The 24,255-nt window shown below is 40.6% G+C and overlaps 1 protein-coding gene across 1 annotated transcript in view; it reads right to left on the bottom strand.

Moving 5' to 3' along the window:
* Positions 1 to 931: 931 nt before the first annotated feature.
* The window catches only part of lcor (ligand dependent nuclear receptor corepressor), a 117,865-nt gene continuing 94,541 nt past the window's right edge, over positions 932 to 24,255 (bottom strand). The window contains exons 6-7 of the mRNA XM_088005813.1: positions 24,021 to 24,111; positions 932 to 16,797 (exon numbers count right to left, since the gene is read on the bottom strand). Coding sequence (XP_087861939.1) covers positions 15,663 to 16,797; positions 24,021 to 24,111 — 1,226 coding nt within the window. The 3' untranslated portion in view covers positions 932 to 15,662. The remainder of the gene's footprint in view (positions 16,798 to 24,020; positions 24,112 to 24,255) is intronic.

The following is a 24,255-nucleotide window of genomic DNA, read 5'->3' as shown; positions in this document are numbered from 1 at the left end:
TATCAGATAGCCATACGCTTTCAGGATAGCATACATGCAGTTAGTACGCATGCCCGCGCATGCGCATTAAGAAGTCCGACCATCAGTGGAGTTGTCAGTTCAGCATGTACGCAACAAGTTATGACGAAAATAAGTAATTAAATTGTTTATAATATCATATAATATGATAACTAGATAAATATACATGCGTTGTCGTGGTTTCAAAGTGTATTTAAAGCAGGTCTGACTGCAGCTGCAGTCAACTACAACACACGGCCGTGTAAAACTCATTAACCGCTAAGTCAGGATGCCATATAACTGTTAATAAAGTGTCTGATGATCTAAGTCATGATTCTATGTTGCTGATTAAATAAAATCATATGGTAATGACTATCTGACAAAGTATGCTGATCTGACAGAACAGAGGTACGGGTCGGTTTCTAAGCTAGCTGTTTCTAAATCCCGCCGTCTGTGAGCCCCAACCAGGTGTGTCACATCAGACAAATTAGCTCCACTCGAACAAGTAGAAGTCATGAATAAACTGGTAAAAACAACTTTGGAAAACAATTTCAGTCGCTCTGTTCAATACTCTGTCCATCACTTCACATCATGGCGCCTTAAATAATTTAGTGACGTAGTTGGAAAGAGTCATCTATAATCATACCTTTTTATAAGCAACGTTAATCTTCTTTTCTTATAAAAAGTGTTCGCTGTAAATCCGGAATTATTTACTTAAAACAAGCTCATATATCTTGCTTAAGTTGCAGGTTAGTTTTGTCTTATTTCAAGTGTATTAAAAGTATTTGCACTAGAAACTAGACCAAAAATACTTGGCAATACTGTTTTTAAAGTGTACAGGTTACTGAGATACAAGAGGGACAGCTCTATTTCACACTTTAAAAAGGTTCATGTTAGTTTAAACTAATTCAGAACAAAAAGATTTGCAAACAGATTTTAGTTTCACAACAAAATTTATTAGAAGAATAGTGGTTTTGAAAAGAAAGTTCTAGCATCCAGTGAATACTACCTTACACAACAATACAGCTGAAATGTGTGGCAAAAATGGCAATTTTCTTTTTTTTTCCTTTTCTTTTTTTTCACCAAACTGAATATAACATAACCAGTAAAGTATTTTACACATGCACAAAGACAGAGTTAATCAATGTTGCCTGATGTCCAATGCAAAACCGTTGTCAAATAAAAGGAAACAACAATCATTTTTCATCTTTTGGTCAAACCCCAAAAATCAGACATGAATTATTCATTAGCCCAAACAAAATTAAAAAAAATGTAATTTGCATTAAAACAGAGAGGGAAAACAAAACAAACAAACAAAAATAAATGTGTGTCAATCAAACAAAACCTGATTTTTGTAATCCTTGTTAAGTGCTCATTTACATGGACAGTAATAGTAAAGTCTAGAAGAATAAAAGTCCAACTCACAAGGTACAAAATAAGAACAAAAACAATATTATACATAAATAAAACTACAACATGAGAAAAATATTTTTTTAAATTATACATTTTTTTTGTCAAACTGTAAACAGTAGATATTGAAAAATGAGGTCCTTGGGATATTTGGAGAAACTGTGTATATGTGTGTAAATGTGTGTGTGTGTGTTTGCGTGTGTGTGTGTGTGTGAGGTAAAGTCCAGGTGGGACCAAACTGTAAAAGGGGGCTTGAGCATCCTGAGCATCGGCACAGCGCCCGTTCGGGCCGGCTGGACTGAAGGAATGAGGTATATATCGCCAAACTCGGAAAGAAAATCTCAGCGAAGAAAGAGTGACATAAAAAGCCCAGCGAGCCCTGATGTGGGGCGTCCAGAGACCGCTCAGCGACTGAGGCGAGGTTCTGACACGGCAGAACGCTCAGCGGGACGATAACCGAGACCGAACACACCATGAGGTTTGTCGTTGTAGCCAAATGAGTCCAAAGCCCTGGACCGCACTTCCTGCGACTGACCGTTCCAGAGCATTCAGAGCTTTCCGTCTAATCTCAAAACTAACAATGTTAAAAATAATCTTGATAACTCTGATCGCACAATTTACAATTTTAAAGACACGTTTTTAAAGAAGCATCACCGTTGACTCATTTAAGGAGGTTTAAGGTTAAATTCATGACACAATTCTGACACTCAGAGCTGCTTGTTTACGTCGTTTGGTGGAAAAATAGATGTGAAAGTTTTTGCAGGAGGTTCCCCGAAACCGCGGCATGGGCCGAGCGTTGTGCAGCGACACAAAGCGAAACGAGAAGCAGAGGCATCGGCCACTCAGCAGACACGAGTGGCTCTCCAAATATCAAACAAAAAAAAAGAGAAGAAAGCCGCCGAAAAAGCAAGACAGATCATTTCATCTGGTTTTTTAGTCATTAATCTGTGTGGAGTTAAAGGGGCAGCATCATGAGTTTTCCAGGCACATAGTTCCATTTTATAGCACAATCAAGTAGCTATGTTACCTTCAACTCTTATGAAAATGCTAAATATGTCAAATATTACTTCAAGAAAATGCTACTTCCTGGTTTAACGCCTTGAAATTGGGCCTGTGTCTCTTTAAAACCTCCTGCTCTTTCTGAAACTCCGCCTTCAGGAAGTCATCATAACATGGCTTCTATATTAAACATCGATTCTGCGTTTGGTAACACTAAGGACTGACACAACACCTCTTATAAACATGGAGGAGTCTTCTTGAACGTTTGTGACTGCTGTAATGAAGTGTGATTCGGTAAATAATAACACTTTTAATGCAGAGTTGCATTAAAAGTCCATTAAAAATGTCCTTATTCACCGAATCACACTTCATGACAACAGCCTACATTCATTAAGGCTTCATGTTCATGACTGGTGTTATGTCAGTCAAATGGCTCCTATAATGACCTCCACCAGGTGTTTGCTAATTGCTGCTGGCTAGTCTGAAGGAGCTAAACGGGGGAGTTGCGGAGAGAGCTACTTGGAAGCTGCATCTCGAAGGTGGGGGGGGCGGGGGGGCTAGGTCCATCCAGGCATTTTTCACAGCTGAATGGTTGCCATGGAGATTAACGGGTTTCTGAAACATGCATGAAAGAATCAAGGCAACAGTCCAGGTTTGTTTTTGATGAGGGAATAACTATAACATGATGTGTAAAGGTAAAAAAATGTTATTTTTGCATAATGCTGCCCCTTTAAACGTTTAAAACACGGGACTTCCACCACACAACTCCAGACGACCGATTCTTAAACGAGAACTCGTGAAGATCCGCCGGTTCTGAAATGTGACATTCATAGCAGCTCCTGACAGGATCTGGGTTAAAGAAGGATGATTGAAACCAGACTCTGGTAGACTCTGGCTGCACTTCGTTTAAACGGTACCGGTCGTTTAGAGGCCTCTGTGTCGATTACCAACCTGAATGTGACCGAGAGCGGCGCTGTGGGGGATCCCTGAGGGCCTTTTGGGGGGAGTAATCGGGGTCTCCTTCTGCAGACAACAGGGGCATGTCGAAATATGCGGTTACTTAAACCTACATATATGGCAACATATGTTGGTGTTCCTAAAAGCTGCTCTGAGGTTAAACTATTGATGAGAAAACAAATCAAAAGTGGCAAATATTTTCCACGTGATTTCTTACAAAGCCACACACTTTCACTCATACACACGCAGTTATTATACACAAGGAAAAAAATGACCGCAAAAGAGCCGAAAACCACGAGGAAAGCTGCTGCAGTGACAAACGAAACACCTCAGGTGCTAATCCTCCTGTTTTTTTACTTTCTCAGGGAATATATCTTAAAACATTAGAATCTGTCCCGCTGACAACATCCAATAAAAAAAGCACTTCTGCAATAATGAGCCTTCTCAAACAAAAGGCCTGATACGGCGAGGGGGGGTATGTACACCAGCATGCAAAATAACCGAGGGGCAACGTCTCCGCTTCCTTCATCAGGACTTTTCAACACAGGCGCCTCCATGCCTTCATACGCACGTCCGCCTCACCTGTAGAAAAAGGCAGGTAAGGTGGATGATGGGTAAACCGGTTCTATATACAACCTGTCTAAAGGAACCCCCCCGTACATACACACACGTGACGGCGTGTCGACTGGATAAATACAGAGTCTGCTTTACAAAATAAACCCACCCACCCGTCCCCACTCCTGCTTCACAGAATCAGACTGGACTACAACTACACGAGTCTACCTTTACTACATCTTCTGTAAAAAAAACAAACAGAAAGAAACAACAATGAAAAACTCAAATGGCTGTGGCCATTTTCCCTATGCTACATCATGGGGTAATCACCAAGCACAAACTGAGTAAGAAAACACCAAAAGCGACAGAGCGGGAGATTTTTAACCCAACATTCTGCACTGGACTTCTGTATTGTTTCCCTGAATCGTCGATGGAAAAGGCCCGTCCTTTTCCTTCTCAAGATAAAAGTATCTGACATAAGAGATTTTATATATACATATGCATTTGTGTTTGTGTCTATGAGGGGCTTGTATAGGTATATCTATGTGCACATATAGAGTATTTTTATTCTTAAATATGTATAGGTAAATTAGAGGTTTGTAGTGTTTATGTATTTTTTTACATTCAGTTTTTAATAAAGATGAAGGATAGATGAAGAAAGGAGGAAGGTGGGAGATGTGCGACTTCAAGTGTTCTCCATGTCGGCCTTCATGCTTTCTGCAAACCCACTCTGCATGAGCGACGGTGGCAACGCTTCAGAGCAGCCAGGCTGCAGAAGGTTGCACACCGAGAGTATTTCTGGGTCAGAGCGCACAGGTTGGGATGTGAAACCAAAGTGGAGAAAGAAGCGACCGCTTTCCTTCTGGTATGGCTTTTTTTTCTTCTTTTTTTGGTATGGTGAAAAAGAAAATCGGATGTGGTTGGGAGGATGGCCAGGATCGGACGAGATATATATATATATATATATATATATATATATATATATATATATATATATATATATATATATATATATATATATATATATATATATATATATATATATATATATATATATATAAGGGTCGTCAAGGTTACATGGATTTCTTTTCTGAGGTATTCTGTGTTGTAAGTTTTTTTTTCTTTACATTTTTGCACACCCAAAAGAGAGAAAAACAACAACAAAAAAAGCAAAAACAGCAGGATGGAAAATATCATCAGAGAGTGAAAGTAAGAACAAACAAAGTGTTACTCTCCCGTTTGCGGACTCATTTGGAGCGACCGTCTACCGAGCGGCTCCGCTTGATTTCAACGTTTGGGAAGGCAACAGTCCAAGTCGTCAACGTTAAATCTCTTAAAAAAACAAAACTCAAAATAAAAACGACAAGGTGGGCCGTCAAGCAAGCTCTGCATGGGCCTCCCCTGGAAAGAGTTATTCAGATTTACAATCCTTGCTGTTCATAAAGCACTGAAAAAAGTATTTGGCTGAAAATAACGTACAGAACAAGAAAAATAAGAGTCTAAACTTTGTGAGCAGTTGTTCCTGCAGGAGCGATCGCCTGCGTGACATTTAATCCTGCGTACTTGTCTGAGAGTATTCTTCTCACCTGCCAAACTTCCTGTCTGTACAGCGTACTTCCATTTCTGCCCAGTGAGCGCTGCTCCGTCTGACCTGCCTATCGATCCCACTCAGCAGCCAGCGCCGCTGCTCAGCTCCTCTATAAATACACCAAGCATCTGCATGTAGTGTAGACTTCACAAGTTAAAGGTAACAGAGACGGTGCATGGCCACAAATTAAGATTAAATCTATAAATAAAAACAGGTGGGCTGAACATTGGGGTCCAATAGAATAACCCCTCTACATACTGGCTGATTCTTTTTGCTTTTTAATCACGTAAATTAAACGTGAAGGAGGAGATAATTACCCTGAATCTTCATAACAAGAAAGGCTGAGCAGCCGTTTCTTTTTGCAGAAAGACTCGGCATTGAACAGGATAATGGTCTCCCCCAGTTCTCCCACTGCTGCAACAGCCGTGGGGTGCAACGTAACAACAATAAAAACCTGCAAGACCAAACCTCTGTGAAAGCACGAGAAGAAGAAAGGAGAGAAAGAGGAGAACAGAGGATTCAACATTCAGAGATCTAAACCGGTGAGAGCCAAGATTATTACAATTAAAATAACAAAAAGTAAAATTGTGAAAACATTTTCAGTAACTTGAAATAAATAAAAAGGGTAATTACTTTATTAATGGAACCACATTGTACATTTATAAAACTAGAAACCACCAAGAATAAGAGCAATTCGATCATTTGTGTCCTGCAGTTTATCCACATCTAAATAACTTTATCATAGCTAATAGATGTTAAATTATGTATAATATTTATTGAATAAATTATTTTCTGCTTTGCAATAAAAGCAGCCCAATGATGTTCATCAGGATGGTACCCAACAGTAACATTTTATTTGTGTATCAATAAAATCTGTTAAACTGTTTAAATATTAAGAAATAGCTGCGTATCCATTCAATAAGTTCTTCTGAAGGTTTAATCATATTTAATAATTTCACATTTATCCGTCTCACCAGGATTTTTAAATATTTTTAGTGATTACATTTTTTTGCATTCAAAATCACATTTTGTGGAGCTAATTTAGAAATATTTGCAAGGAATTTTTGCAATATTTGTTCATACGTATGACGGTAAAAATTTGCTGTTGTTACTCTCTGGGGTCATAAACTGTTTTTACAGTTTTTTGACATTCTTGACTTGTGGTCAGGGGCCAAAAAAAGTCATTTGAAGGGCTACAAATGGCCCCTGGGCCACAGTTTGGACACCCCTGAGTTTGACAGTATGGAGATAAAACCTGCTTCGACTTGGTTGATAAAATATTTGAGGTTGTACTGATGAGTCTGGATTTTGATAAATGTGTTCTAGAGATAAATATGAGAGCGAGACGAGGTAAACGGTTTGAAACAGAAAACGGAGCAAATCTCCATGTTCTTCCTCTGCATCACACCTGGTGGTGAGAAGTCACAGGTAAGTGTGATTATTAGAGAGAGCGGAGCCGGGTTTGAGCTCAGAGCCACAGGAGAGCAGCTGGTCCCCGTAGGTGGCTCTGAAGGTCCAGACGCTCCTCCACACGGGAACAATGCTGCAACATCGCCATGGCAACTCACAAGGACAACATGGAGTTCATTCACGAAGCCCTAGGAGGCATTTCCAATGTTTTCCCTTCAAAACCATTTCCTGGTTTGGTATTTTCTGCCCCCCAGGTCCGTAGCAGCAGCGTTTTATCATCCCGGTTCTGATGGACTCAGTGAGGTGGCAGCCTTTATGCATCTCTGAATCGCTCAGATCTCATCCTCCTCCTCCTCAGACCGGAGTCTGAATCTGCAGGTCTGTGCGGCGGCCATCTGTGAGACGCCATCAGAGGGCGAGACGTACGCCAGCGCCGCAGGTTTGCTGGGGCGACAGGAGCGACTGTGAAAGACGTCGCTGTGTGGAACCTTTCACACCGACAGGAGGATTACCGAGTTTAACGAAAGCAAATCTGGAAAGACGTCTGTATGGAGGAACAGCAGGGCCAGTGGAAAAGATCATGTTTTTCTCAGAATTCTGACTTTAATCTCAAAATTCTAACTATCATCAGAATTTTGAGATTCATTTCTGATGTTCATCTCAAAATTCTAAATTTAAAGTAAAAATTCTGAGATCAAAATCAAAATCTAGAGATTCAAGTCAGAATTCTGAGACTAAAATCAGACTTGCACACCAAATTTTTTTCTCAAGATTTGGACATTAATTTCTGACTTTAAATTCTGAGATAAAGTCAGACTTTTGAGATTAAATTTCTGACATTAATTTCTTAATTTTTTTTCTCAGAATCAAAATTCTAAGAAGAAAAGATTTGTTTTCTATTGGTCCTAATCCTTTTCCGTACATTTGTCTTTGGGAGAAAAAGTGTCCCGATTTAGTTTCTTACTTCTGACAGATTAATTTCAGAATTCTAATTCTGTGTCTCTGTGTCAATCTTTATCAAAATCCAAATATTAGCCAAACATTTTTAGGCCAATGTCAATTATGTTGCTAGCAAAATAATCACAACTGTCTCTTTTTTGTTACTGAGTTTGTAAACCTGCATTTATCCACACTAAAAGTGCATCACAAATTTATTTGGTAGAGTTGAGCTTGAAGACTAAATTTGTCTTAATTCTGATTCTGAGAAAAGATAGTCAGACTTTTTTGGCCCTAATTCTCTTCCATACATTCGGCTTTTAAAGTTGCAGTTTGTAGAAATGAAGTCAGAGGTTCGCGACTGCAGAGCTTTGTAATCTTCTAAGTGCTTTAATTTTCCAAATCAAACAATTCTGAACATTGTTCATCTTCTGCTGCGAATTTATTTCCAGCAGCTTTTCCATCTCAGACATAAGAAGGTGAAGGTGTGCCGTCACTGATTGCTCAAATCAGCATCACTTTAGAGGCGTGCCTGGCCTTTAAGATCTGCTCCCGGAGCCACGCGGTTACAGAGCGACTGCTTTTCACGTCTGTTCCTAATGCTTTGACATTTAGAGAACCTAGCATCGCTCCAGAGTACCGCAGACGCACAGCTGGACAGAACCGCCACAAACGGGAGGAAAAGACTGCTGCTCTGAACACAGGGGACAAACTCTGGGCTGGTGTGTTTATTGTTATTCTACATGGCTAAATTAAAAATATCTGGTTGCTAAATAAATTGGATCTCAATCAACCTCTTAATTATTCTTGAAAATATTTTTGAAGATGAAGCAATAAAGTTTAAAATTTTCTGTAAAACAAATTTTGAGCCTCCATGAATGACTAACATTTTATTCCAGAACGAAACAATTTCTTTCCTCCTGCAGCTACTTTCTCTCTGACATTCAAGAAACTGGGGCAAAACGTCATTTATTTCACTTATAATACAGGAAAAATGTCTTGATTTAGGGGGAAATACGACAGTAAACTAGAACTTTTCATCAATATTAAGGAATTATTGACTTAAAACAAGCTCCTGTAACTTATCTGTAAGTTAGCTTTGTCTTATAGTGTACTAAGATATTTGCAATAGAAACAAGACAAAATACTTGGTAAGATTTTGTGCTTTTGCAGTGTAAAGAGCTACATTCTGTAGATTAAACTGCTGCCTGTTTGTGTTATGCTAGTAGTGCTAACTGTGCTAATCGTTAGCAAAACATGCTGAACCAAGTTTATAATGCCTTCATCTGACTGTAGATAAACTTCAGTTTTACTAATTTAAAACAGGAGGTTTAACACTGTCTCTGCTCATAATAAGAATAATTAAAAGCGAGGAACGTTTTCTGTTTTACATGCCAGGTTTGGATATTTTGACAGGGTTAACATAAAAACTTACCAAGTATTTTTACTCTACTTTCTAGTGCAAATCTTTTAGTAAACTTGAAATAAGACAAAACTAACTTACAAGTAACTTTTCAACAAGACATAGGAGTTTAAGTAAATAATTCCTTAATATTAAGGAAAAGTACCTGGCATATTATTTCACTCATAATATGGAAAAAATATCCTATTATAAATGAATTAATCTGCCATCAGAACTAGCATTTTTTCATTATTGATTTAAAACAAGTTTCCATATCTTGCTGGAAAGTCAGTTTTGTTTTATTTCAAGTTAAGATATTTGCATTAGAAAGTAAAAATATGGTAAGACTTTGTGTTTTTGCAGTGTAACGATCTGCATTATGTAGAACAGCTGCTGTTCCTGTTAAGTACAGCAGCTGTTTAAACTCTCATTCGTTTGTCTTCATCTTAATTTAGAAAAATTCCAGTTTTACTAATTTAGAGTAGCTGGTACGAAGTCACTTCTGCTCATGACCGAAACGATTAGGAATCGTTTGTGACAGGAAGGCGAGGAAAAAAAAAAACTTTTCTTATGTCTGGATAGGCGGATTAAAGCTCGGCGAAAAGCGGAGGAGAGAAAGAAGTGTCATTAGGAAAGGAGAGAGCGGACAGGAAGTGAGGATTTCACAGAGGCAAAGCTTGCAGTGATGAGAAGCAGCCAGCAGCAGTGATGATGTTCAGTGGATAAAACACTCCCACCTGCTTCCAGAGACTCGGCAGCCTCAGCTTCATAATTATACATAAAACCCGCCCACACAAAATGTGGTTACCTGATGAGGAGGGAGAGTGTGTCGCTCTAGGTGCATCGTGTGTGTGTGTGTGTGTGTGTGTGTGTGTGTGTGCGTTCTGCTCTCCCACGGCTGTATGTGCTAAAGAGAACACAGCATTATATTCATAAAACCTGGCTTCTGGCATTTGAAGGAATTTATCTTTGTTTGTTTGTAGGAAAACAAAGCAAAAATCACATGCCACGAGGAGTAAGAAGAGTACGAACAATCACGTCGAGAAAAAACACTTATCTAAAATCCGCTCTGTGTGTGTTAGGCCCTAAAAATCTGGAAACAAGCCGTACTAAAAGTCCTGATTCTCTTTTAGTGTGTGTGTGTTTCTAATATACAATCAGCTGCTTTTAAGTGGCCAGACCTGAGGTATAAATGACGAGCAAAAACAGAGGAAGCCTCTCTGCAGAGAGGAGCATAGCAGTCATACACACGTCACGTAAAAGTGTTTTTCTTTCAGAGTAGGCCGCCTCGTTGTGCGCCGTCCTGGGACAGAACGGGGGGCCTACCTAGTGAGGTTACAGTAGTTGCTGCTTAACATTGTTCTTTTCTTTTCTCGTGCTTTTAAAGTCTTTGATTCAGGGGAAAAAAAAAACACTAAAGGATGAGAGAAACCGAAAATAAAAAGTCAGAAAACACATTCTGACGTACATCAAATCTGTGTCAGGGTTGGAAAGGAAATCTGATAACGGAAGATTAACGTGTCCACCTGTCCCCCAAATGTCCCCTCTGGGTCTCTTCAGCTGTGAGACAATAAAAAGTGCAAAAAATATGTCCTGTCAGGTTTCAACCTGCACTAAAGTTACATCTAACGACCAATAAAGAACACGCTTCTCTATTCTGTCGGAGCAGGGTGGGTCCCGCCTCCACTGTGAAACCAAATTAACAGCATATTAAAAATAAAACAAAAAGAGAGCAAGCTTTGTGTTGGGGCGGCACATATTGGTCAGTCAGATATTTGAAGCATCTCCCTCCTCCCTTCATGAGAGGAGGGCAGAAAACAGACAAAAGAAAAGAAGAGCCCTGAACAGAAACAGTGGAGGACGCCGTATTTCCCAGAGTATCGGTTATCGCCACGGCAGCGCGCAGGCACCAGGAGGGGAGGCTGAGGTACAGCGTTCAGCTCACAGACGGGCCACAGATTAAACAGGAGAGCCCAAAACGTTTCACCCTGCGGGAGGCAGCCGCCTGGGGACCGACCCGAAACAGAGGAGAGGTTCTCCTGGGTCTGTTTAGATGAGACTGGAAGGAACGATCAGAAACTTTACAGCAAAAACACTAAATATTACCACGTATCTCCCATCTGGCTTCCACTACACAATAAGCAATACATCAATTAAATCTGCATCATTTATTGTTCGTCTTTTTCCTTCCTACCAAAAACTGGACGACAAAATTCCTCATCATTATTGTTTTGGTCTCAACTAGCGCTCTTATTTTGAAGGATAATTTTGTTTAGAGACATCACAATTCATTTTATTTGTAGTTTTGTTTGGATATTTAAAATGTTGTCCAGTTCTGGTGTTAAATCTTCATTAGAATTTAAAGTTTATTATATATTTTTTGCATTATTATGTCACTGTCTTCATATTACTTGAAAATCGTCTCAAAATAACAATATTATCATTTATCGCAATAACTACTGGGACAATTTATCGTCCAGCAAAATTTGTTTTCCAGAGCAAATGGCTTGAAATAAGAGAAAACAGAAACAGGATCTTGTTTTAAGTCAATAATTCCTTAATATCTATGAAAAACATTAGCTGCACTGGCAGATTATTTCATTTACTTTTTAGGGAAAATGTTTTGTTACAGAATTAAAATTCCAGGAAAACAGTTTTTGAAATGAATATTAAGGTATTACTGACTTAAAATAAGCTTCTATTTCTTGCTGAAACTTGTATTTGCACCAGAAAAAACAGCAAAAATTCTTGGTAAGATTACATTTTTTGCAGTGCACCAATTTTAACAGCATCAACTTAACATAACCAATTTTAGTTCATTCTAATTTCTCTTTAAGAACTATAAAGAAGAAAATAAATAATATTCATTAATCATAATTTCTCAGTAAGATGCAAATGCAACTCTGACTGAAATATCAGTTAAAAAATATGTTTTTCCCAATAAAAGCCTGAGGCTGTGAGGTTTTCTGTCTCAGAGAAAATCTACAGCAGAAATCCTTTAAAGAAGCTTTCCTGCTTCGTCTTAAACACCTTATTGACTTATTTAACTCTCCTCCCCTCAGTAACAACATCCACACCGAAGAGTGTTGTTGTGACAGGGATTTTTTGATTTTCTTCCTGCGTTTTTAGTCAGTTATTAAAACAGATTAAAGAGCATTTTATAAAGAAAACTGTGTTGTTGGACAGTGGATGAGCCAGAAAACCAGGAAATCAGTTTTTCCCTCGTTTTCTGATGCGGTGAGAATCCTCCCGAAGGTGAAGCGGCTTTGAAGGCACGGTTGGTTTCCTGCCACGTGTTTAATGTGTCGCCCGTCCGTTAAACAAAGTGTAGGTAGTTCAGGTTGTGCCGTTTGCTGACTGACTAATATGGCGGCCCAAAGCTGAGGGCAGCAGAACCTGAGACAGTTACAGTACCAAGGCTACGGTTGGAGTGTTTCCACTGCAGATGAAACCAAAAATCAAATAAAAAATCACAATAGTCTGTTAAAAAATGAGGTTTTCACTACTTTGCATGAAAATAAGAACGCAAGGTCTCTTTTGTTAAATGTTATGTGCCGAGTCTCATTCTAAAGAGGGTTTTTTGTTTTTTGGACAGGTGGATATGTTAACCGTATACACTCAAAAAAGTAAAAAATTAAATTCAGGAAATAAATATATACCTGAAATGGCATGCACCTCAGCAGAAACGACTAGTTTGTACAAAACTACAGAATAAAGCACAAAAATAACCGTAAACGCCTGAAAAGAGAATATTTTTGTGTAAATCGTTGACACTTGTTGCCCCTCTGAGGGGAATTCGCTCTAAGTGCTAAGTGGTTGAATTTGTCTGCATTTAATGCCAATTGTGATGATTCTTCACATCTTTTGTTACGCTTTACATGCATTACATGAAAGTGGCAAGCAGTTTATTCTTTATTTCTTAACCAAAGGAAGGAGTCCAACACTAATTTTGTTTTTTTTAAAACTAACCTTCGATCGCATTTTAGACACTTTCAACGCTTCGCATTGCTAAGTGTTGGATGCATTTTATGCAGGACGACCCCACGGATCTTTGCTTCACTTTAACGACAAATCCCACTGTGGAAACCCAATAACCACAACATTGGGGGGTCCGAGATTGTAGATCAGGCCAATTTCTGTTAGATTGTGACCAATTAACAACAATAACGTTTAATGCAAAACTCAGCTAAAAAAAAAAAAGAAAAAAAATAGAGAAAGCAACGGTGCATGCCATTTTAAAATCAAATAAATAACAACAAACATTTCCAAAAGGAGTGAATCATCTGAGGAGAGTCAGAGTCTCGGACTGGGTGAACAGCAGGCAGTGTCGAGAGCAAAGAGCAACATTTCAATCAGAGGAGGGGAAACAACGAGACGCGACACAAAAACAAACTTGTTCCAGGTCTTTTTCCTCCTCCTCAACCGCAGCACAAAGAAAGACAAAGAGTCGTTTGGGTTCGGGCTGCAACGTTCGGAAAGTCGTCACACACTAAAGCTTTTTCATCCCCCTCTGCTCCGTCTGCCGTGAAGAAGAGCTACACTACATGCATAACCTCAAACTTGTTTTACCCTCACTTGGATAAAAAGTGCTATTTTAGTTCAATACGTTCAAATCACAAACCCATCGTTGAGCGTTTCCTGACCTCCTCCTGTGTTTCAGTAGCAGGTCTGTTCTGTAATGGCACCGCCAACGTAATCGAAAGTATTAGCGAGAGGCTCGTCTTGTCCTCCTCTCTGTTACTATAGGTCCAACAAGAAATCACCGTATTGGTAACCCACGTCTTCCGTCTCAGTTACCCTGAGTTAAAAATGAGCGGAGAAAACAAAAACACCCAGAATCATGGATTGGCTTTTACATAATCGGTCACAATAACTTAAAATATATTAAAATCTGCCTCTCCCCACCTAACAGCTAACCCCGCCCACTGCATATTACCCCAAAACGAGCCCACCCCTCCATAAATGCACATCGTTTCATACATAACTGCCTTTTAAACTGTCTTTGACGTTTGAGCGGGGGAGGATTTTGTCTTAAAACTTCTCAACTAAGCTGCTTTTGCTTAGTCTGATTAGAAAAGAAAAAAAAACACATCAGCAGTAAGATGTTATTGGCTAAGTTCAAATGATTCAGCCTGGGCCCGCTAAAAGCCTTCGCAGGAGTCGAGACGATGAACTGGATAGCAGCACAGTTTCACATTCTGATCCCAAAAGGCCGCCGCCGCCGTCCAGAAGCCGTTACATGAGGGTGTCGAGCTCACTTTGGTCTCCGATGTTTCTGTTTTTTTGGAGGGCAACCTGAAGGTGGCTCCGCCTTTTCCAGGATCAGCAGACTGAAGGAGGTCCATGAGGTAGCATCCCGCCCTAAAAACGGCTGATCCATAATCAGAGTACCCTTCAAGTTGTCCCTTGGTGTGAGAACGAAACCAAAACGGGGGAAAAACAAGAAAGAAAAGACGAGGGTGAATTCAGAGCGTCCCGCTTCTGAATATGAATCAGCATTCGAAGGCGATGTGCACCTCTGACCCGTTGCAAGGTTGCGACTGGGCTTCAGAGACAGACCATAATAAGTGCATGATGCATGGGCAACAATGCCGAGGTAACGTGGTCTGTGAGCGCCAGACCCAAAGTGTAGTGCAAAAGAAAGCAAACCAAACGAAAAGAGAGAAGAAAAGGAGTTGATTACAGAAGTCAGTAGTGTCCACGAAACTCACAAACATGCATCCCTGAATGACTTTGTGTGTCTTCTCTTGCTCACAAGAGGACGGGTTAATCTTGCTTTCGTCTGCACAGAGATTATATTCTTAAGGAGGAAAGAAAAGAGTTTTGCAGTTAAAGCATCATGGCTACCTGGCAAGAGGAGGATGGGTTTGATTCCGAACCCGAGTGAGGAAACGATGGGATGATTCAACCCTACAGTCGGCTTCAAACGTAAGAAACAGTTCACTTACCAATTTCAGAAAATTCTCTGAGAGGGGAGTGGCAACGGGCCCAATTGGTCGGATTGTGTTTGTAAATTTTGAACATTCATTTGTTTTCCCCAGAGTAGATGGAATTCATCCAAAGCCCAAACTCCGTTTGTAAGCAGCAACAGATCCGTGTGTAGAGTTCAGGAAAAGGAGAGGTCGGGGTTTGTGGGGATTATCAGCATGCTTAAAGAATTTTCATTGTCTTTTACTTAACTATTGTTCTTCGTTGCATTTGTTAAGCTTTGGATATAAAAGCTAAACAAATGCTCGCTCGGCGGGTAAAAAGTGTCCGATTAGATGTTTCTCTGCAGTTTTTAGGAATCCTCCTCATTCCGTCCCTCCGTTTGTGCTCACCCAGATACTGCAAAGCAAATTGGCACAAAGAAAGCCCCATCTGTGTTTGAAGTGACGAACGTCGTGTGAGGTTTAGCGTGTGGCTTGTTTAGTCGATTGGTTTGGAATCGTCGTCCGCCTTCTCCTTTGCGTTTTCCTTCAGCTCGGCAGCGGCTAGCGCCAGCCCGTCGTCTCGCGGGGTCGTGGCGGCTGCGTTTTCTGGCTCCGCCGGGAAATCCTGGCCTCCCGCCTCCATCTTCATCATCAGCTTCAGCTTCTTCTTTGGGGGGTTCTTCAGGGTTCCCATGCGCTCCTTCACCTTGTACTCCAGGGTGCTGTGCGGGATGCCGTACATGTTCTGCGCCTTGGACACGCTCATCTTCCCGCTCATCACCACGGCTATGGCTTCCTCCAGGATCTCGCTGTTGTACTGGCGGTAGCGGCCCCTCTTCTTCCTCGGCTGCTTGGAGCTCGGGTCCACTTCCACGTCGGAGATGGAGTACGCCGGGCCGGAGGTGGAGCTGTCTATGTCGGCGTTCCAGTACTCCGCCGCCCCGTCCAGCAGGCTCCCCAGGCTCCCGCCACGCCGGTTCTGTTTGGGCAAGATGGCTCTCAGCTTCCGGCTCAGACTGTTCTCGCCGTGACCTCCCGACCCGACGCCCATGGCGCCGTAGCCGTACAGCTCGGAGGCGTGGGAGTCCCAGGACAGATCCATGCCCCGTACCTGTGGGATCTTCAGGTCGACGGGCGGCGAGTGGCCCTGCTCTCGCTTCCCGTCGCTGTGGTGGTGCTGAGCCTTGGAGGCCTGATTGTGGCTGTGGTGGTGGAGGGAACTCTTGTACGAGAAGGCTCCATGGTGGTTGTGGTGATTTTCCAGGAATGTAGGCAGGTCTTTGAGGTCGCTTAGAGCCCCACCGGCCTGCTTTAGCTTCATCAGGCTTTCGAGGTGGGCCTTGCTTTCCCAGAGAGAAGAGGAGCCCTTTTGGCTGAGTAAGGAGTGGGACTGCCCGTGATTAAGCAAGCCGGCCGACTCTAGGTTGGCCAGAGAGAGAGCGGCGGGCTGGCTCAGCAGGCGGTGCTTCTGGCTGAGGAGCTCCTCCTTGATGCGCAGCGAGCGGGCCAGCGGCGGCTTGAAGGAGTTGGAGTTGGCGTAGCTCTCCCTCAGGCCGTCCTGCAGACTCTTCTGCAGGAGGCCGTCCTCTTCCTCCACTTCTGACAGGGTACGCTCCGCCTTCAGCAAATGTCTGCATGGAGAACAAGAACATTTCAGAACACGGCGAGACTTCTCAGACCTACGGTACAAATGTTTCAATGTTTGTTAGATGGTTCACCATGTTTTCATATGAAACAGATAATCTGTGAAGAGATCGGCCTCCTCCACCTTTTCCCTCAGCTGCTGCTGCTAGTTAATAAGCATCGTTTTCTTGATATGCAAATAAAAAACAGTAACATCAGACATTATTTTTGCTATTTTCACCACTGTAATTTATCGCTAAATTAGAAAATATGATCAAATAGTTTCACACTTTTTGCTTTAAGAGTGGAAATGCTTTTCAGTAACAATATTTCTGTTTGTGCTGCTATAAATGCCGTTTCATGTAGCTACAAAAACACAGTTAAATAAATAATAAATAGTTTGGTATTAACCTATCGTTACCACATAACTGCGATAAATGTCTAAGCCCATATCGCCGCCCATAATGGCCTTTCATGTCATAGACTTGATTTTCTTTATTTTTGTAGCATTAGTGCTGCAATTTATTGCTCTATTGATTATTATGACAGTAAATCAATTAATCAGATTAAGAGAAAAATAAAAAAATCAACTCATTCTGCACATTTTTATTCAACAGCTTGCACCACATTTTATAGTGTTATCAACTAAAATATCTGTTATTCCTACTGCAGCTGCTGTTGCTAATACTTCTACCTTCATTTATACTCCAAGCAGATTATTGAATGTTCTGCATTAACAACAAACCTGAGTAAAATGCTGCAGTACTTATAGATGGGAAGAGACAATAATTGTTTATTTATTGTATTACTGTCATTATTTGTACTTTATGATGTTCAATTAGTGATGAAATACAGATTGTATTCTTTATATTCAAGTTAATAAACTGCCCTGTTATGGATTAACTACATGTCTGCTGGTTTCAAGAAATTTAATGTCAAGTAACAATTTCTTAACTTCAGAATATTTTTCTTAAAATAAGTTCATATGTCATTTGTACAAGTAAAAAGGTCTTATTGCAAGCAAAACTACACCAGCTTTAAGATATTTGCAGGCTCATTTTGGTTTGGGAAAGCCAAATTTTCTAATTCTGTTGGCAGATCATTTTTCTTATTTTTAGTAAGTTATACCCTGTTTTTGTACTTCTTCCTCCGTTTTTGAACGGTGAATATTTGCAGCGTTTGACTGCATTCATATTCTTATACCATTACTAGAAACTCACTGATCTGCAAGCATCCTGCACTTCGGATTTGCATATGTCTGAAACCCGTTCAGATGTCAAGTGCCTTTACGGGACCTATAGCAGTCGCTGCTCCTTCTGCTAAGTAACTATAGCAACAGTTGAAAAGCTCTTTAAAAGTACTCCCATAGGTTCATAATCACAGGAAGGAGCATGGACGGCGCATGAGGGATGGGACTTCAGGGACCTCTCTACTGGAGACGTATTATACAGAAGTACAATGTCAGCAGCGCCTGCTGCGCGGAGCTGGGCGTCCGCAGCAGGAGCTTCAACTCGGCTCATCGCTGTGGGCCGTCGGGTCCAAAACAATACGGGTTAATAGGAGCCTTTTGGAGCCTCTTTCAGCCAGACATCCGGTGGTGAATTGATTTACAGGCTCAGTTTTAAAAGGATATTTCAGGGCTTCTTAACCTTTAACCTTCTGTTATAATCAGGTCTCAGAACATTATTTGGAGTCTAAAGGTGCTCTCACACCAAAGCGCTTCAAGTTCGACGCGTGTGCGCTTTGAATGCAGAGCCTGACGTTTTGCTCTGTGCCGAGCGCTTCGCGCGTCAGACGCGTTTTCTGTTGGATGCGCTGGACGCTCTTGATGCTTCCAACGCTCCAAACCGTTCACGCTCAAAACGCTCTTGGTGTGAACGCTCCATGCTTTAGCAAATTGGAGATTAGCTGTTCCTGGAGGATCAGGCTTCAGCTTTCTTAACCCTTGTGTTTAAAAATGGGGTCCGACCGACCCCACACCCGCATCACTTGTATCCGTTGCCTCAGTCCTAACCTCAGGGTTAAAGCTGCATTTCCATTTAATATGTGCACAAAACTTTGTCGTCGTTCCGCAAATTTAGCAATTTCAATGTTTCCATAAAATCAGAAACAATTGAAATCAGTTGGAATAAGCTTGTGGATGGAAACACATCAGTCTTCAGATTAATAGGCAACTAAAAGTAGATAACTAAAAATAACTGTTGCTTCTGTCTCCTAATGTGATTCACACTAAATGGAGACGCCAGAAGGTAAAATAACTACCAAATTAAAATCCTGTCCCTTTAAATGTTTTGCTTCTTTATCATTTATGACGTTTATAATTCCCAGGTGAACGTTAGATTTCCATTGTAATGTTTAAAACAGTTTTGTTAGATTAATGAAAGGTCAGATTAAGTAGCAGCGCTGCGCCGTGTCTCTGGTAGAGGAGCTGCAGCGGGTCGGGGCGATCCGACAGGTTCTGCTTCCTGCTCCGGTTAATATTACATGACCCGATCGTTCCTCACTGGGAGGAAGAGCTCTGGGCCTCGGCGTCTCTGAGGGACCGGGTTCAGGCTTCACCTTTACGGTAGACGAACTTCTCACAGGTTTACGCACTGGGGAACGGCTCTGGGTCATGACCCGCCTGCTCCACCTTTAGGTACAGCTGCACCTAAATTATAGCATTTCAATTTATTTTCATCACTGACGTCCGTGAATTAAAGAGACAAATAGTCGTAAAAATACTGAAATGTAATTTAATCTAGGGCTGCAACTGACTACTATTTTAGTTATCTATTAACCCATCAATTATTCTGACAATTAATCGATTAATCAGATAAGAAAATTGCCACAATCTACAGGTTTTTAAAGTTTTTTTTTATAAACAAACATGTTATTGCCCATGATGCAACAACAACACATGGTAACACTTTATTTGAAGGGGGGTGAATAAGACTGTCATGACACTGTCATGAACATGAATAAGCCTTCATGAATATTTAGGTGTTATGTCATGTTTAGGAAAGTGTCATGACAGTCTTATTCACCCCCTTCAAATAAAGTGTTACCAAACACATTCCTTTGGAGAATACTTGGTTATTTCTAGCAGAGGATGAATCTGCAGCAGAAAAAATACACTCAACAGAAAAGCTCAGCCTTTTCTGCTTTACTTATCAATAAAGTGTAGAGTTGATCCGTTGATTATTTTTTGGATTACCAATGAATAATTGGACAGAGAAACGTGTTTAATAGGAGATTATTTTTTACAGAATTTAAAACTGCCACTCCAGTTTTGGGTTGAACATATTTACAGTCAAAGTTATATTTTCAAAATCATAAAAGCAAAATCTCTTTATCTTGTGCAATTCTGGCTTAATCACCGCTCTAAGTATGTTCCCCTTTAGCAAATGGCTGTTTTTAGAGTCCGTATACTTCAGTTTAACAATTAATCGATTACTGAGTTAGTTATAATTAATCGTTTCAGCTCTAATGCAACATTTGATTAAATTTTATTGCTGATTTATTAAGTCAACCTACTGCTGTTCGTTTGGGTTCTGATCCCCATCTGGACCAGCACTTTACTATTTATGCTGTTTATTTATACAAAGACAATGTTCAACATTTCATTAGCCTCTTGAAAGGAGAGATGCATAACACCAGATTAGACTAAAAAAACTAAAAATAAATAAATGAAGCTAATTTAAAACCTGCAGTCGCTGGACAGGTTGATGTAATCCAGTAAGATTTATCAGATTATAAATTGGTGAAAAGCAAGTTTAGTAATTAATTACATGCATGTTTGATAAGCCGTTATGCTCTCGCTGACTGTTAAGATAAAACAGCGTATTTTTCATCCATCCTGAACCTGCTGCTGGATGCACACAGACCTCCATTATAAAACACTTAATAAACCAAACACAAATGAAAACTTCTTCAAAAACACCTGGTAGACGACGGCGTCTGTGACTAAGATCTTTGTTTAAATTTGGTGCACTGACTTCTGGTTCATTAATGAAATGACGGTGCGGTTACCAACACTCCTTCATTTTGTCTGGTGCTGCTCTCTCGACAGAACTGGCTACGTACCGAAGTAACTGTCTGGACCCTCGTTAAATAAAAGGTCAAGATGAAATCTTAGTCCAGAATCTGTTTAAGTATTTACTTCTGGATCAAAGGAGGCCTGCCGACACCATGTGAGCGAGCTTTCCTGCACCTGCATACGCGCTCGCAATCGACCCTTTTCCTGATCCATATTTGACCTAAAGATCAAAAGTATTTCTGAAAATGGCAGCTGCAATTAGTGTCGATTGTTTATTCCCTCTTGATGCAGAAAAGCGAGTATGGCGGCCAATGTGTCTCCAGCATGGCTTTAAGGCAGAGCGTGTGCATCAATAAATTAACGGGAAGCAACGCAGGAAATCGTCAATAAAGGCAGAGCCACTGATTGCTTTTCGGAAAAGAGAAAGGCGTGATTTGTCAATCCGTACAGCTGTTGAACTCCGACTGTGGGGCGAGGGTTAGGTGTGGGTGGGCTCTGAATTGTAATTACCTCTGCATAAATACATCTGCTGTTGCTACCTAAACATCACTTCTGCACTGATCAGCAGCAAATTAACTCGGCGCTATGATATCAGAAGGTAAAAACGTTAAACTGTTGATGCTGAGATTAATTCCTGTGTTCTTAGAACTCGACTTTTAAAGCCAGACTTTAAAAGCCCCGCTTTTAAAAACGTGCAAAATTCACATTTTGCACGTTTTTCTACTTTTATTTAGGTTTCTGCTTCCTAAAACAGTTCCAGCGCTTAAATAAAAAAACACCTAGCTAGCTTTTGGCAATAAGTTAATAGCTTTTGGTGTCTGGAAAATGAGCCGCTTCAAAAACCTCTGGAATTTAATGTCGGAAATCAGCAGGCACTGCCCGTTACCTAGCAACCCCAGCAAAGGCCAGCCTGTTACCTAGCAACCGAAGCAGAGCTCCAGGACGTTTGTTCAGCTGGTTTTACTGCTGTATGGCTGCTGGAAAAGACGAGCGTTTTGTTGTTGCCTTGTCGTTTAGGAACTACTTGCTGCATTCTTGTTGGTTGTGCAGGGGACTTTACTTATGCTTTTCAAAGATGCACGGCTGTGTAATTGCACATCTTTTTGTAGTTTTTATGTGTGAGTGTAAAAGCTGGCTATTGGAGTGTGGCCAGTAGCAGCTTATTTGCATTTAAAGTGCAAGAGGCCCTAAAACAACTGAAAATAGGCAGAACTGATTATCTAAGAATGATTTAGTGCAAAAAATGTGAACATGTTTTGAATTTCCCACAAACCCATCCTAACCTGTTCAAAGAAGCACAGTGGGTCACCTTTATCAAAAGAAGAGAAGATCAGAACAATTTTGCTCAAAGTAGGACTTTATTGCCGCCATCCGACAGGTTCAGATCCTGACAACATTAAAGCCGCCGCTGATCGATCGTCAGCGACTCTCAGGCTGTGAAATCACAGAGTTTGTTGGAGGGAAACAAGACACCTGATGGCAGTTTGACAAATGGATACAGATATGAACCTGATTCAAGTATGACATCGTCACCTCGGGCCAAATACCAACACTGGCTTCGGTGATAAACCAGAGTAACAATCCATCTCCAGCACCCGGAGCCGTGGCTGCTGTCCGAAGAGCTGACAACTCATCCCAGGTCAGCTGGCTCTTTAATCTTTCATTTTGTGTAGTCTAACCATGATTGATTAACTTTCTCATCCACACCGCCACTGTCTGCCTCTACTTTGTGTGCTGACACAGATCCTGAGGTGGCCAAAAATAACTTAACTCTGCATTTAAAATAGAATATAGCCAATGATGACAGGACAATATCTTAGCATTGTATGCAGTTTTTACCAGGAAGTTACATTTGCGACTATCCTAATATTTACACTCTTATGGAAAACTTTAATTTAATGCAGGTAAAGGATGTAAAACATTAAAAACATTAGCCAAACTTGTTTTGTCCAGAAACCTACAAAACTTATGTCGTACTGATGAAAAAAACCAAGTAAGAAAATATCTGTCCCAAAATCCCAGGCGGTGAAATGTTTTGCAGCACTTCAGCTGAAAAGCTAAACGCTAACCTCAGGAAGACAGTTCCAGTTAAAGTCCCAGTAGGGTGTGGACGTCTTGCGCACCAGATCCTGCTCCTGTCTCCCGGCAGGAGGGCGAAAAGCTGCTCGCTAACGATGACTAGCTTTAGCTGTTAAGTTGTCAAAACACTAAGTCTTATCTTATCTTGACTTTGACAAACTGAACATGTAGACGTGATGTGGAATTTGGTGTTTTGGTTGAGTTACAAAATAAAAGGCGACTTAAACACCAACTCTGACAGATCATGAGTAGAGCAGGTGTTTAAATTAGCTAATCAACCACCATAGCTTAGCTGACAGCAGCGGTAGCTAATCTACCGCAGCGATCAATTATTAATAATCGTAAAATAAACATCAAGCCTGGAAACATAAAACCGTAACAGACTGAATGTTCTGCTCTTTGTGTGGGAAATGTTTTAGTGTTTTTTTTGGTGCTGAATCCTGAAACATATAGTTGTGGCATTGTTGTCAGTTGCTATGGCAACAAGTCTGTGTGAAGCGCAGCCGACACAAAGAGCGAGAAAGTAGTGGTGTTGAATTTTTCTTCAAAGGGTTTTCTGTGTTACTTTGCCCTTTGCTGTGACACACTGCATTAATTAATAGTACCTACATCTCCAGGCTTCATTTAGCTAACTAAATCGTTCTACCGGCTGCATGTAAAGAGTCTTTTTGTCCCTACAGCGTTGTGCGCATGCACCAAACTACTAGATATAAACAATAACATGCAGGGGGTCCATAGGAAAGTTCACACAGCTACGTTTGCGATGGCAGGACAGAAAAAACAATAATGCTAACTGCATGTTGCAGGAAGATAAACTTGGGTCATGTTTGGATCTGTCAAGTTGTGTTAAATATTTTCAATATTTGAATGATTCCTCAGTTTGGCTGAATATCTATGGTCCTGTACTCATTTATTTGCTAATAAAGACCAAAAGAAACACCAGCATCTTGATGTTCTTTCACAGATGAGTTAGAAAAGAAGGGTTGCAAAGTGAAATGGGCCAAAAACAGTAAAAAAAACACTCAACTTGAAAAGTAAAGCATTAATTAAAAAACCTTTTTCAGTTAATTCATGTTACAGCTATGTAAACTGGTGATTTTTTGTAAAACATTTTAAGTTTCTGGCCAATCTTACCCTTTGTCCCCAGCTGCAAGAGTGAAGCCTTGTAAAGTTGTCGGGCTTCCTCTGCTGTTGTTCTTCTTTGTGGAGAGGTCCAAGACTCCATCTGAGGATAAAATCAAAAGAGAAAAAAAAAAGGTTAAAATCTAAGAAGATAGACAGAAAAACACTGAGGATTATCCTCCAAACAGCAGGATTTCAGCTGGATCCAAGAACAATTTGTAAAAAAGTCCTTAGGCTAGACACTGAA

The sequence above is a fragment of the Poecilia mexicana genome, unplaced genomic scaffold, assembly GCF_051168715.1.
Source record: "Poecilia mexicana isolate PSO_F unplaced genomic scaffold, ASM5116871v1 scaffold_1, whole genome shotgun sequence".
NCBI classification, from domain to species: domain Eukaryota; kingdom Metazoa; phylum Chordata; class Actinopteri; order Cyprinodontiformes; family Poeciliidae; genus Poecilia; species Poecilia mexicana.
Note: the sequence above shows the minus strand (reverse complement) of the source record. Positions and strands in the feature narration are given on the sequence as shown.